The sequence below is a fragment of the Giraffa tippelskirchi genome, chromosome 2 (genome assembly GCF_054371585.1).
Source record: "Giraffa tippelskirchi isolate mGirTip1 chromosome 2, T2T-mGirTip1v1.2.pri, whole genome shotgun sequence".
NCBI classification, from domain to species: Eukaryota; Metazoa; Chordata; class Mammalia; order Artiodactyla; family Giraffidae; genus Giraffa; species Giraffa tippelskirchi.
The window spans coordinates 72311365-72327286 of record NC_137276.1 but is presented as its reverse complement, the minus strand read 5'-3'; the positions used below and the strand labels follow the sequence as shown (position 1 = coordinate 72327286).

General features: G+C 38.2%; 1 protein-coding gene across 3 annotated transcripts in view; it reads left to right on the top strand.

Moving 5' to 3' along the window:
* Positions 1–15922, top strand: part of REEP3 (receptor accessory protein 3) — a 101867-nt gene that overhangs the window by 81032 nt on the left and 4913 nt on the right. For all 3 annotated transcript variants that reach the window (XM_081568986.1, XM_081568985.1, XM_081568988.1), the window contains exon 6: positions 6274–6421. In XM_081568986.1, coding sequence (XP_081425112.1) covers positions 6274–6421 — 148 coding nt within the window. The remainder of the gene's footprint in view (positions 1–6273; positions 6422–15922) is intronic.

Below are 15922 nucleotides of genomic sequence, written 5' to 3'. Positions count from 1 at the left end.
CTAGAGAATCCCAGGGACGGCGGAGCCTGGTGGGCTGCCGTCTATAGGGTGGCACAGAGTCGGACACGACTGAAGTGACTTAGCAGCAGTAGCAACATCACAAATCAAGTACATGTTATTTATTTACACCCCCAAGAAGATGCTTTCTGAATTTTCCATACTTAAAAGCAACATTCAACTTGACTCTGTGGCGAAAAACTAAAAACTAAATTTCAACATCAAAAATTGTTTAGGAATATAAACATTTTAGAGTACTATTTTAGGAAACAGACACACACAAATCTCATTTGCCCCCTTCACTTCAACACTTAAATATAGTTTATAATCCTGCCTCCTCTGTGAGATTCGTATTGTAACTGTTTTGTGGGATATTTATTTTATTTTGACTTACTACTTCCAGCCTCTACATAAGGAACCAGAAACCCCAACCAGATTATCTTTCCTCATTCCTTCGTTTATTTTTATTTTATACATACTTTGCTGCCATCAGTATTTAACAACCTATATGTTTATTTAACAGATATTTAATGTATTGACCATCTAGGTATGTATTTAATGCCTACTATATGGTAGGTGCTTGGGATGCAGCAATGAACAAAACAGATACAGTCCCTACCCTTTCAGGCCACTACTGTCAAGCTGAATGTCTGTATCCACTAACTGAAAATTTTACCTCCTCTTTGGTTGCTTAGAGCCTACCCCTTGCCCTCCACTATTAAAAAAAGTATTATCTAGTAACTCCCTGGTGGTCCAGTGGTGAGGATTCCATACTTTCACTGCAAGGGCCTTGGTTCAGTCCCTGGTCAGGGAACAAAGATCCCACAAGCCTCAGGGTGCAGACAAAAAAAATAAATAAAAAGTAAAATAAGCATTATCTTACTGAAACACCTTTTTGTAGAAAGACTATAAAAGTGATCCCATACCTTCTTTGTGATCTATTGCTTGTCTTTATTTATACATTTAACAAATTAAAACCACCTCCCTACTTCAAAGGCAGGAAACAGCATAAAAATTATCTAAGTTACCACTGCAAAACAAACCCACTGTAACTTGAATTCACTTTGGAACTCTCTCTTTTCACTTGTGATCTCGTGATCCTTTTGTTACCAAGTTCACTGTGTATAGTGAACTTGATATGATGAGGCAACCCTCATCATTCTTCCGATGAGTAGAGGAATGTTGGCATCAACGATACTGGATTTTATTCATTAGAAATGGTCATTAAATATGCTGAACACAGCATAATGTTAACACTATTTGCCTCAAGTTTTACTGTGCCTGTTTTAAAGTAGGGGAAATTAGTTTCATCTCTGGAGATGTCAAGGAAGGGCACTGTGATGGAAGAATCACTGAACCAGACATTTCCTACTGAAGAATAAATTGAAACCGAAATAGGAAATAGGTCAAGTTTAAGGAGAAACTTCGAAAAGCTAATAGTAAGACTTGAGAATTATTAAACTTTTTTTTTTTCAATATATGGTTTGTTAAAAATATCTTTCAGACTAAAAATACTGAACTCTCAGTGTGACCTTTAAAGACTGGCAATACCCCTGGCTAGGTTTCCCAAGTTGAACCGCCTGAGCATGTTAAAGATGAAACTAGGAATCTAATCAGAACATTTATTACACCGTAAAACAATTTTCTGAAAATGTTACTCAGTTCTGTGACCTCATTACCAGGCATCTGTTCACAAGGTCAGTGTACAAGTTTATTTTGGCTGAGCAAAGCACAAACATATGAAGGAGCTTCAAGGATTTTGCTGAGGATGTTCAATGTCCCATAGCTTTCACATGAGAAATGCCGGCGGCTTTTGTACAGACAAGCAACACTCCTGCCAAATGAAGGACAGATGAAGAGAACTGTTAGTCGTATTAAGCACCTCTTAGGATTTTCTCTAGCAGCCTTTTCTTGGTGAATTCTTTAGCAGATATTATTTTTTTTTTAAATCAATTATCACAGAAATGAGAGCCTTACAGTTAAAATTTCTGAAATCTTATTGACTGTAAATAATGACAGTTAAGTCAGAAATCCTGACATCTTGCTGTCTGTTTCAATGGCTTTCTGTTTGTGAAAGAATTTGAGGAGATTCAGCTGCTTAGTATCATCTATTTAAAAAAGAGAGCACTTCTTCATACAATGGAGAAGAAAGATCATATTTTTTTTTCTCTGCAATCTAGGGAAGCAAAATGTTATAATGAAAGCTGAGTTATCAGCATTTTTTAGCCCTGATTCTGTTACTAATTAGCCATGAGATTTAGGGCAGTCACCTGCACTGATCTCTCCAAGTATCCATGTTCTTACATGTAAAATGAAGGGGTAAAAACTGACTTCTAAAACTCCTTATACTCGAAAATGATGGTTCTCAACTAGGGGCAATTTTGGTAATGTCTGGAGGCATTTTGGGTTGTCACAACTGAGGCAGAGGTGCTGCTACTGGCATCTTAGGGAGAGGACAAGTATGCTGCTTACAGAATGGCTTCCCAACACACAAAAAATTATCTAGGCCAAAATAGCACTAATGCTGAGGTCAAGAAACCCTGCTCTGAAAGTATGGTAAATCAGAAAAGGCTTAAAGGATATGTAAATATGTACAGGTAATTTGGGTGATGGGTTACAGATCATCTTTCTCTTTTACATTTTTCTCTGTTACAAACATTCTTCAATAAATATATATTGCTTTAATCTTAAAACCATGAAAACCACTGACTGCAAATGCAGTCAGTTCCATTCTTGGCTTAATCAGATTGTGTTAAATATCTATAAGGACAAGGCAGTTCCCTAAAAACTGCAGACACAGTGTATACACAATTCTGTAGAGAATAGGATCTAAATGCCGGGATATAGAATTACCTTGTGGGTAGTAACTCCCTTCCGACTTACTAAGACTGCTGTTTCCACACATATTTTCCTCCTCAGACTAGAACCTGTCTTCATTTTTCTTATACTTTTTAGCTTAATAGTGTATAAACCAAATGCAAGAAAATAAATCAAGCATTATTAATTTAAACAAAATATAAATACCTTTTAGTATTGTTTTTGATAAGTGGCTATAATTTCCTGCTTGTGCCCTCAAAATGTAGAAACAGTTTTTCTTTTAATGATGGGAGTAAGGGATTTAGATACTGGAAAGATGATGAAGAAATAGGTCAGAAATTCTTTTGGTGTATTATGTTAACAGTTAAAACTTCATTATACCCTCTGTGATGACTTCTGGGATGGGGGGGGTGGGAGGGAGGTTCAAGAGGGAGGGGATATATGTATACTTATAACTGATTCACATTGTTGTACAGCAGAAATCAACATACTGTAAAGCAATTATCCTCCAGTTAAAAAAAAAAAACTTCACTATACCATCTATGACTAATTTTGTAATATAAAGAAATTTTTGAAAAAAATGGAAATCACTCATCTGCCTAACCATTATACTGTTTTAATTTTTTTAATATTTATCCCTGTCTAACTGTAACCATACTGCACACTTGCACCCATATTTTGCATGATTTAGAATTCTGAGGTGGAGGGGAGGCATTTCCTCCTAACATTTTATTGCAAACATAATTCCCTTATTAATGGACTTTTTGTGCAGAATATATAAAAATTAGAGGGAATAGCTCTGCCTTTAAATTCAGTTATTTTATATTGACACCTCTCCTTTAAAGTGGTCACATTGGATACTTATAATTTATGTAGTGTTTTTGAAGTTCACAGTTGTGTAGTAGTTTCCCCCCATGTTATTTCTATTCTGGGGTCATTAGAAAACATACAGTGAAAAGAAATGATTTTTCAAAGTGATAATGGCTGTTGAAGTGCTGTGAGTCCTCAAGGAGGGTGCTTTTCCCTATATGATGCCTGGCCTTTCTTTTGAGGATTGATAATACCAGGGCTAGGGGTTGATTACTCAAGAGCTGCATTAAAATCCTGACTGTATATAGATCAGACACATCTCAGTGTTGGTCCTTGCTCACCTTTCATGTAAACCTGAAGCAACCTCCTGGTGAATGGGGTGATCTACCCCTGTAGATACCCATGACCATACTTGTGGTTTGGTACTGAACCTCTCCAGTACTGAACACTGTAAACTCCAATGTTTATATTCAAACATGCTGCTATATATAGAGAACTCTGTAGCAGTCATGAGTAAAAAAAAGAAAAAAAAAGGCTTAAAAAGAATAGTTTGCTTATTACATACTCAATATTAGTCCCATACCAGGTACGCCCAGAGAACAGAAGAAGACTAAGATTTGTCCCTCTCTTCTAGTTTCTTAAAATCTTGCCCCGAATGCAAAATATATAAAGCACAGCCACAGAACTAACATTAATGTGTGAGTTCTTTTGTGAGATACACCCTAAGTAATTAGTTGATGATAATCATTAAAGATACTGAAGTCTGTGGATGATGTAAACCTAGACCGATTCAACAGCACTTTGACTTATTTGCATGCTGAGATGTAATTTCTTTCTTGAGTGGGAGAGTTTGGGGGTTAAGAATATAGGATATTATGGATGTGTATTACCATCTGTTTGGCGATGGCAAAAAAAGTCAAGGATTGCTGAGAGGACACAGAACTGCAAAAATCGGAACAGAGAAAATGACATTTCTGCAAAAACAAGGCACCTGTTTCAGACGAGCACTGGTCACTTCCTTTTAGTGTGTGTCTGAAGTCTTTTGTCATCCTCTATTTAATAAATAAATGATGTCTGATAAAAAATATAATAAGTTAAACCTTGTCAAGAATGTCTAAAGATATGTGGAATCCAACTACTTTTATTGAGAATATAGACCCTTTTGGTGGCTCAGACAGTAAAGAATCCATCTACAATCAGGAGACCCTGGTTCGATCCCTGGGTCAGGAAGATCCCCTGGAGAAAGGAATGGCAACCCACTCCAGTATTCTTGCCTGATGAATTCTATGGACAGAGGAGCCTGGCAGGGTACAGTCTATGGTTGCAAAGAGTTAGACACGACTGAGCAACAACACTTTCACTTTTCACTAGACCCTTTAATTATGCTTTTTCATAATTCAAAGACTATGGTAGAAATTACAAAGCTTAAGTGGGGTATGGAAATGGTGTTCAGGTTTAACATAATAGGATATCACTAAGAGTAGCTAATCCAAGACTCATGAATCAAGACATTTTTCTTCAATGTAAAATACACATTAGCAGTAACATTGGGATGTTTGTAATGCCTTAGGCTTTGAAATTTAAAGCTGAACCATTATGGATAAGTTTCTACAGTACCCTTATAAGTAGAGGCAATCATAAATTCACATGTGTGGGAAGAAGAAATAATAAGTGTAAAAAAACCTTTAGAAGAATATTTTTAATCCATCTATAAATAAGAAATGAGTCATCTGTATGCTATGCAAATTTTCAAAATGGGTAAATTTAGAAATTATTTTTTTCTCTTTACAAAGCTTTATACTTTGAGAGGAAATGTAGTTATGTCTGAAAAGTTCAGAAATGTTCCTTTCAAAGCTGTGCAATAATGAAAAGCATTGAACATTCTGCAGTGATGGAGATACTCTCTACCTGCACTATCACTAGCCACATGTGGCTATTCAGTGTTTGAAATGTAGCTTGTGCAATTAAGGAGCTGAATTTCTTCTTTCTCTCAATTTTAGTTAACTTTAAATACCCACTTGTGCCTAGTGTCTACCATATTGTTAAGGCTTTAAGTCAAATTGTGTAGTAGTAGATACGCTTTGCCAGATGGTGAATTCATTAACTGAATATCGTTTCATACTCTGATTCTTTGGCTCTTAAATTTTTTTTTGTGGTGTTCTAGGTAGAGCCATTAATTACCATTCCTAACTTGACTTAGCTTTGAAACAGCATCTCTTTCACTTTAAAAAAAATTCTTCTGAATCATAAATATAAGCCTCAAAGTGCTAGTTCTAGGAGAGAGCAATATTATGGATGATGTTTATAGTCAGGATAAGCTCATGATACTTTTTTTTTTTTTTTTACATTTTCAAGTTAAATTTAAAGCAGAAATGTTTGGGAGTGAAATGTACAGATGTCTACAACTTGCTTTGAAATGCATTAAAAATTGATATGGTTGGATAGATGGTAAATTAGTGATAAACCAGATACAGCAAAATATAAATGGTATATGGGTATCCACTGTAGAAGTCTTTCAACTTCTCTGAAAGTTTCATTATGAAATGAATCAGCTTCATGATAAAATGTTGGGGGAAAGTTAAATGCAAACATATTAAGTATTTTAAAATGCACCTTTTTTCTTGGATCTATCGCTTCTCTGTTAAACAGAGCCAAGGAGCAATAACTGAACGTTTGCGAAGTTTCAGTATGCATGACCTAACAGCTATTCAAGGTGATGAGCCAGTGGGACAAAGACCGTACCAACCTCTCCCAGAAACAAAAAAGAAAAGTAAACCAGGCTCCAGTGAAGCAGCAGGTGTGCTTGTTTTGTTTTCACGTATTGTTCTGTCATAATTGGGATCTTGAGTCAAGATGGGTACCAGCTGTCTGAATTTGGGTAAACTAAATTTATCTTTAGTTTGGCATCACTGACTCAATGGACATGAGTTTGAATAAGCTCTGGGAGTTGGTGATGGACAGGGAAGCCTGGCGTGCTGCAGTCCATGGGGTCACAGTCAGACACGACTAAGCGACTGAACTGAACTAAAATTTATCTTTAAGCTTTTGTTTTTGTTCTCTAAATAAGGCTAGTGCTTGCCTTTTGTTGACTCTGGAGAGAATCCCACTAAGAAAGTAGCAATAGCCCCATGTGCTGCCATGAATTTCTAGACGCAGTGGATGTGGTCATCTACCACGACCAGCACTAGTCCTGACCTGTGCTCTCCACTCTTGTTACTCAAACTGTGTAGCGACATCTAAAGAGTTTAAACCCTCTTTACTGTAAGTGCTGTGAACAAATAAGGATATTGAACCATAAGATGAAAAGTTTTAAGCAGTGACAAAAGAGCAGTTTGAAAATAAGATTACTCCAATGGAAAAATGTCTTGAAATTATGAATTGTAGACCAAAAACCCACTTGTTCTAATATAAATTATAAGCATGTCATAGTTGATATGTTCTAAAACTTTAATAAACTGTGATCTTAGAAACATGTACACAAACAAAAAGACATGGTTCTGTAGTCATTTTTTTTTTCCCATGTAAGAAAATTATAGTTCAAGGCTCAACTGAGAACTAAGATCTTCAGGACATTTCTTATTAGTGTCTTATTAGGTCCGTAAAGTACAGGGCTACTGGATCTTTTTTTTTTTTTCCAAGTAGAAGTTTCCTTTTGAAGTACACTGAAAATCATTCTTTGTAATTAAAACCAACTTGAAAAGAACAGTTCCTTCTTATAAAGAAAAAATAATGAAATTTCTTCTAAGTTCTCCCTAGAATAACTTAAAAAAATTGGTGGCTGTTATCTAAGAAGTAATAATTAAGTACTGGCCATTGAGTAAGGTACTAATGCCTTTAAGAATGAGTAAACTTTGAACCTTGAACCATCATCCTTAATACTTTAATAATGTAAAAGTAGCTCTGAATATAAGGCATTTTCTTAATAGGCATTTAACAAATTAGGTGTACTGACTTTGAATATGGGATCTGCTATATATATTTTGCTGATTTAGACCAGTAATCTGTGTCCTTTATCAGTAGTTGATTCATAACTATACCTTAAAATTGGTTAAGAACTATATTCCAATTATTTAAATGAAAACAGGATTATAAATTTGAAAATCCATGACACCATTTTTATGGGATCCATCTATTAAATTTAAAATGCTGTGACTAAAATATTTTAAGATAACAAGGTGCTAATTAGTTCTTCTGTTAAATTTTAAACTGTGAATTAAAATAACAAGAAAGTTAGGAAACAAACACTCTCATACACTTTTTATGAGTGTTTAATGTATAACTCAATGAAACTAAGCCATGCCGTATGGGGCCACCCAAGATGGATGGGTCATGGTGGAGAGGTCTGACAGAATGTGGTCCACTGGAGAAGAGAATGGCAAACCACTTCAGTACTCTTGCCTTGAGAACCTCATGGACAGTATGAAAAGGCAAAAAGATAGGACACTGAAAGATGAACTCCCCAGGTCAGTAGGTGCCCAATATGCTACTGGAGATCAGTGGAGAAATAACTCCAGAAAGAATAATAGGATGGAGTCAAAGCAAAAACAATACCCAGCTGTGGATGTGACTGATGGTAGAAGCAAAGTCCGATGCTGTAAAGAGCAATATTGCATAGGAACCTGGAATGTTAGGTCCATGAATCAAGGCAAATTGGAAGTGGTCAAACAGGAGATGGCAAGAGTGAACGTCGACATTCTAGGAATCAGCGAACTAAGATGGACTGGAATGGATGAATTTAACTCAGATGACCCTTATATCTACTACTGTGGGCAGGAATCCCTTAGAAGAAATGGAGTAGCCATCATGGTCAACAAAAGAATCCGAAAGGCAGTACTTGGATGCAATCTCAAAAACGACAGAATGATCTCTGTTCGTTTCCAAGGCAAACCATTCAATATCACGGTAATCCAAGTCTATGCCCCGACCAGTAATGCCAAAGAAGCTAAAGTTGAATGGTTCTATGAAGACCGACAAGACCTTCTAGAACTAACACCCAAAAAAGATGTCCTTTTCATTATAGGGGACTGGAATGCAAAAGTAGGAAGTCAGGAAACACCTGGCGTAACAGGCAAATTTGGCCTTGGAGTACAGAATGAAGCAGGGCAAAGGCTAATAGAGTTTTGCCAAGAGAACGCACTGATCATAGCAAACACCCTCTTCCAACAACACAAGAGAAGACTCTACACATGGACATCACCAGATGGTCAACACCGAAATCAGACTGATTATATTCTTTGCAGCCAAAGATGGAGAAGCTCTATACAGTCAGCAAAAACAAGACCGGGAACAGACTATAGCTCAGACCATGAACTTCTTATTGCCAAATTCAGACTTAAATTGAAGAAAGTAGGGAAAACCACTAGACCATTCAGGTATGACCTAAATCAAATCCCTTATGATTATACAGTGGGAGTGACAAATAGATTTAAGGGACTTGATCTGATAGACAGAGTGCCTGATGAACTATGGACAGAAGTTTGTGACATTGTACAGGAGACAGGGATCGAGACCATCCCCATGGAAAAGAAATGCAAAGAAGCAAAATGGCCTCTGAGGAGGGCTTACAAATAGCTGGGAAAAGAAGAGAAGCTAAAAGCAAAGGAGAAAAGGAAAGATATTCCCATCTGAATACAGAGTTCCAAAGAATAGCAAGGAGAGATAAGAAAGCCTTCCTCAGCGATCAATGCAAAGAAATAGAGGAAAACAACAGAATGGGAAAGACTTGAGATCTCTTCAAGAAAATTAGAGATACCAAGGGAACATTTCATGCAAAGATGGGCTCGATAAAGGACAGAAATGGTAGGGACCTAACAGAAGCAGAAGATATTAAGAAGAGGTGGCAAGAATACACAGAAGAACTGTACAAAAAATATCTTCATGACCCAGATAATCACGATAGTGTGATCACTCACCTAGAGCCAGACATCCTGGAATGTGAAGTCAAGTGGGCCTTAGGAAGCATCACTACAAACAAAGCTAGTGGAGGTGATGGAATTCCAGTTGAGCTATTTCAAATCCTGAAAGATGATGCTGTGAAAGTGCTGCACTCAATATGCCAGCAAATCTGGAAAACTCAGCAGTGGCCACAGGACTGGAAAACGTCAGTTTTCATTCCAGTCCCAAAGAAAGGCAATGCCAAAGAATGCTCAAACTACCACACAATTGCACTCATCTCACACGCTAGTAAAGTAATGCTCAAATTTCTCCAAGCCAGGCTTCAGCAATACGTGAACCGTGAACTTCCAGATGTTCAAGCTGGTTTTAGGAAAGGCAGAGGAACCAGAGATCAAATTGCCAACATCCGCTGGATCATCGAAAAAGCAAGAAAGTTCCTGAAAAATATCTATTTCTGCTTTATTGACTATGCCAAAGCCTTTGACTGTGTGGATCACCATAAACTGTGGAAAATTCTGAAAGAGATGGGAATACCAGACCATCTGACCTGTCTCTTGAGAAACCTGTATGCAGATCAGGAAGCAACAGTTAGAACTGGACATGGAAAAACAGACTGGTTCCAAATAGGAAAAGGAGTACATCAAGGCTGAATATTGTCACCCTGCTTATTTAACTTATATGCAGAGTACACCATGAGAAATGCTGGGCTGGAAGAAACACAAGCTGGAATCAAGACTGCTGAGAGAAATATCAATAACCTCAGATAATGCAGATGACACCACCCTTATGGCAGAGAGTGGAGAAGAACTAAAGAGCCTCTTGATGAAAGTGAAAGAGGAGAGTGAAAAAGTTGGCTTAAAGCTCAACGTTCAGAAAACTAAGATCATGGCATCTGGACCCATCACTTCATGGGAAATAGATGGGGAAACAGTGTCAGACTTTATTTTTGGGGGCTCCAAAATCACTGCAGATGGTGGTTGCAGCCATGAAATTAAAAGATGCTTACTCTTTGGAAGGATAGCATATTTACAAGCAGAGACATTACTTTTCCAACAAAGGCCCGTCTAGTCAAGGCTATGGTTTTTCCAGTGGTCATGTAAGGATGTGAGAGTTGGACGGTGAAGAAAGCTGCGTGCTGAAGAATTGATGCTTTTAAACTGTGGTGTTGGAGAAGACTCTTGAGAGTCCCTTGGACTGCAAGGAAATCCAACCAGTCCATCCTAAAGGCAATCAGTCCTGGGTGTTCGATGGAAGGACTGATGTTGAAGCTGAACTCCAGTACTTTGGCCACCTCATGTGAAGAGTTGACTCATTGGAAAAGACCCTAATGCTGGGAGGGATTGGGGGCAGGAGGAGAAGGGGACAACAGAGGATGAGATGGTTGGATGGCATCACCGACTCGATGGACATGGGTTTGAGTAAACTCCGGGAGTTGGTGATGGACAGGGAGGCCTGGTGTGCTGCGATTCATGGGGTTGCAAAGAGTCGGACACGACTGAGTGACTGAACTGAACTGAATGTATAACAATCTTTTTGGATGACAGTCTAGTAACAGTTATCAAAATGTATTCTCTAAGTCAGCAAGAAACTTCTAGGAATAGTCATAAAGAAATAATCAGGCAAGTGTTCAAAAACATAGGTTCCAAGATACATGAATGTTCATTTTATTCATGTTTATAGTAACCAAATATTGGAACACACCAAACCCCTAAGAGAATGGTTAAGCAAAAGGGCGGCTATTAGCAGTGAAAAATAATAATGTCAGTTTATATTGATACTTACTGACATGAAAACATATCCAGATTGAGAGAGAAAAACAATAACAATGAAACAGTGTGTTTGTTATGATCCTGTACCATAGAGACACAATAGACAGATGGATGAAGTGGATTAATATATATAAATGTATTTTTAAGATTTATGTATGTAGAAGACAGTCTGAAAAGGTATTATGAAAATGTTAACAGCATTTAGCTCTGAGTTGTGGGCTTCTAGTGATATTTTAAAAAATTAACTCATTACTCTTAAAATCAGAAATAAAATAACTCTTCTTCTCCTTTAGAAAATAATTAAGGTATTCATTTTCTTATATCATGAATTTTTTTCTATTTTATTTACTTCTAAAATTCCTCAAGAAAGAAAGCAAGTTGGTAAGTTTTTCAGTGTGGGAATTATATTTACATTGCAAAGTCTGTTTACTAGTTCACGCAGTCAATACATTAATCTCAGAACACAAGCAGATTCAACTATTTGAAAAAGTAGTTCCCTCTTAAAAGCTAAATGGCTTGCTCTGAGCAGTTTGAGGATGGCTGATCAAGAGAAGTCTTGCTTTGATGAAGTTATTCTAGTTCACATGTTGTCACTATGGGAAAAAGAGCTACCTCCAAATGCTTTTTTGTAAGAAAATAGACACCTTGAACATGATGTTCACTTCCTTAGAAAGAACACCACATTCTCATAAGTGGAAATATTTTTTCTGCAAGGAAGCTGCTGCTCTCATATTAGTTAAAAGTGCTTCATTTTCAACATATCAGCACATAAAGGGAGTTGTTTTGTCTTGTTTTCGATGCTTTATATATTTATTTAATCCTGAAGATGACTATGCAGGTTAAATATTTTTATCCTTATTTTGTAGATGAATAAACTGATACCTAAGGAGATTAAATTACTTGTCAAAGACCACATACTCAATGACAGAAATGAAGTATCCTAGGTTCTTCATCTAATCCTCTCTCTTTTTACCTTATAAAGAGACTACACTTAGTGAGACACTTGGGCTGGAACAAGGACTTTAAACAACTTAGCAGGAGGAGGCCTTAGAAATGCTTTAGTCAAAGATGACATCCCTTCGTGCCCATGGCAGACGTTGCTAATGGATTGCAGCACTTCCCGTGCTAGCTCAGAATCGCACTCAACACAGCACCCCAGACAGCTCTACTGGCTCAGGGTTGGCATTCATGTATTAATAGTAACCTATTCATCTCCGCCTGCCTCAACACCTTACCAGATAAGAAAACTGAGGCCCACAGAGGCGAGACTCACTCAAGTTCTTACAGTAATAGGTAGCAAGGTGCTCACTCGTTTCTCCTCTCATGGATCTGGGGCTTCTTCCAGCACGAGAGCTAAGGCTTCCTCCTCCCAAGTCAGACCTTCCATGATTCTGCACTTATATTAATACATGGAAACTGCTTCAAACATGCCTGGTCTTTGCTAAGTGCTGGAACAGTATTGGCTATTATATATTATAAAGGGGTGGGAGGGAAGAGAGACTTAAAATATACCAATTCTAAGATGTGCAAGCTATGAATAAAACCTGGTCAGTCTGCATAAGCATTTGCTCGTTTCCTAAAATGGTAACAGAGCACTGGGTTGAAGCTGGCCAAACAGCTGCAGCCTCAGGCCTCAGGGCCCCTGGCAACACACACTTCTCGTTCTTTGGTTCTCAGTCACTGCCCCTCAGGAATGTGCGTGGACAGCACCATTCCGAGGACCTTGTCCATTGTAGATCGACAATGGAAAACAGCTGACCTTAGCATCACCTTTGTTTGCCAGCAGCACCCCACCAGCTTCACCTTGCCTGGGCTTGGCAGACCTGCTCAGCCAGCTCGCTGTGTTCCTGTTCAGATAGGGCATCTAGATTTGGGCTTTTCTCATAATCTCCGGTCTTCTTCTCTTCCAATGACTTAAAAATTCTTGGACAACTCTGATTAATACTATTTCCACCATGCACATCAGAATTTTCATAATGCGTATTTTCAGGCTTTTAAGTGGAATAGAAAACACATGTTTTAGTGAAGATATTTGATTTGACTCCTTTCTTTTTGATGCAGTTTAGTCTTAATAACTTGCTAAGTTAAGCTGGTCAACTTCACCTCCTAACAAATCCCAAGCTTGGCTACTTTCTGCTCAATCCTTGGACTCCATCATTTCTGACTTGTACTGCAGTAACCTCCCTGCTTCCAGCCTTATCCACTTATGATTCATTCTCTAAAATACAAGAAGACTCTTACAAAGAACCAAAACCTAACCATGTCACCCTCCTGCTTAAAATGCTTCAATGCCCCCTCCCCTTTGTTCTCTGATAAAGTCCAAACTCAGCAGCATGTGGTGTATTAGCTCCCCAGCCTTGGCATCCTACTGCTTCCTGTGCTGGGTGTATAGAATCACGAGCCTTTCAGAATTCAGCTTGGCAACCACCTCCTACAAGAAGTCTTCTCTCACAACCCACTTTCCTCTGCTGTGTGCTCCCGTGGCACCTTGTCCCTATCTTCTATTTATAGCATTCATTACAGTAGACCCTGTCGCCTCTACTGGACTGTGTATTTCTCAGGGTAGAAAAGGACAGTTATGTCTTTTTAACATTGTATCCCCCATAACTTAGTATACTGCCTCACACATAGTAGTATTTTAAAAATACTTGTGGGGACTTCCCTGGTGGTCCATTAGCTAAGAATCTGCCTGCCAGTGCAGGGGACATGGGTTTGATCCTTGCTGTGGGAAGATTCCACAAGCCGTGGGTCAAGTAAACCCGTGTGCCACAACAAGAGAAGCCACTGCAGTGAGAAGCCCGTGCACCACAACTAGAGATTAGCGCCCTCTCTGCTGCAATTAGAGAAAGCAATGAAGACCCAGCACAGCCAAAAATAAATAAATTTAAATTTAAAAATTATTTTAAAAACTTGTGCAATAATGAATCAATCTATCACTTTTCCTGAAAAAATAATTAGAAAACTATTTTTAGTTGAAATTAGGAAATAATAATATATATATAATATAATTATCATTTTGAGTGGAATTCCAATTCCTAATCATATAAAATGAGAGGTAATTAAAATCTCAAGGGCCATGTTTGCCTCATCTTTTACCTTAGAGAACTTTTTGATCACAGTCGTTTCCTTTCTGATTCTTTCCTTGATTCCTTATTCTGTGTTTTACCTTAGTTTTATTATATTGGGATTGGAAATATTATATAAGCAACAGCCATAGAGAAAAATCTAGAAATGGCAATCTAAAACAATTTTTTTCTGGTTTATAAAGAAGTAATAAAATTTTTTAAATAAAAATTTGGCAATTTTTTTAAGAAAGAAAAAGTGAAGACATTTAAAATCGCTTAAAAGCCCACTTTCAACAGATACTATGGTTTCGTTTTTCTTTTTCCTTCCTTTGTTTCTGTATTTACATTTTTTCTACTTAATACTGCACCAGGGGTTTTTTCCCAAGACTACTGACTCTACTTCCTCTCCTGGCCACACTGGCCTTCTTACAGCTCTTCCACAGAGTTATGCTTCCCCATGACCCAGGGCCTTTGCATGTGCTATCACTTCTGCCTAGCACACACTTCCTCCAACTGCTGCAGGAAAGCAAAGGATCTTGGCCTATGTAATGACTGATTCTGCTTCCAAATCCTTCCTGATTTCTAGACTAGAGGTCTGGCAGCGTAAAATTGGACTACCTTAATATGTAATTATAGAGAAGGAAATGGCAACCCACTCCAGTATTCTTGCCTGGAGAATCCCAGGGACAGAGGAGCCTGGGGGGCTGCTCTTAATATATAATTAAAGATGTTTATCTTATTAGGAGACCTGGAAGCTTAATCACAACTCTTCATGGTTTGCTTGGTGATGCTCAAGTTATTCATGTCCTGTGAGAGCAGATGAATAAACAATTTATTCAATGTACTTTTCTTCACATGCAAGAAGTCCATCTTTGCCCCCTCCTGAGCCTGATACCATCCAAAGAAGGTAGCTGTGCTCCTTAGCTTTATTAAAGTAGAATTTGAAACATAATGGAGCCTTGTACCTCACCCCTGTCCTTTTTTTTCTTTTCTTTTGACCTCATCCTGTGGCTTATGGGGTCTTAGTTCTCTGACCAGGGATGGAACCTGGGCCCTTGGCAGTGAAAGCCCAGAATCCTAACCATTGGACCACTAAGGAATTTCCTCACCCCTGCCTTTATAATCTACTTACTACTCCCCAGTTGCCTTAGATTTAGGTCCCTCTCTTGCTCCATCCAAGCAGTGGTTCTCAAAGTGTAGGCCCCGAACTAGTACCGTAAGCATCACCCAGGAACTTGTTAGGAATGTAATTTCTCAGCCCAACCCCAGGCCCAGCAATGTGTGTATCAGTGGGTTCTCCAGGTGACTCTAATATGTGCTGGTAAGTTTGTGCATGAGCACAAGTTTATTGAAATTCTAATAAGCTTTGAGAACCACTGCTTCAGGAATGGGAGGGAGTATTCTTGTCCCTGAATCCCATTCTCAGGGTGCTCTCAGAGTTCCTGACAATAACCAGCCTGGCTGCCTGGTTATTTGCCTGCTGGTCAATGTTAAGACCTCGGCACTACACATAGCATCCTGTTAGCACACCCACACAATCTCTTACTGACCTTCCTGGTGCTGGCTGTT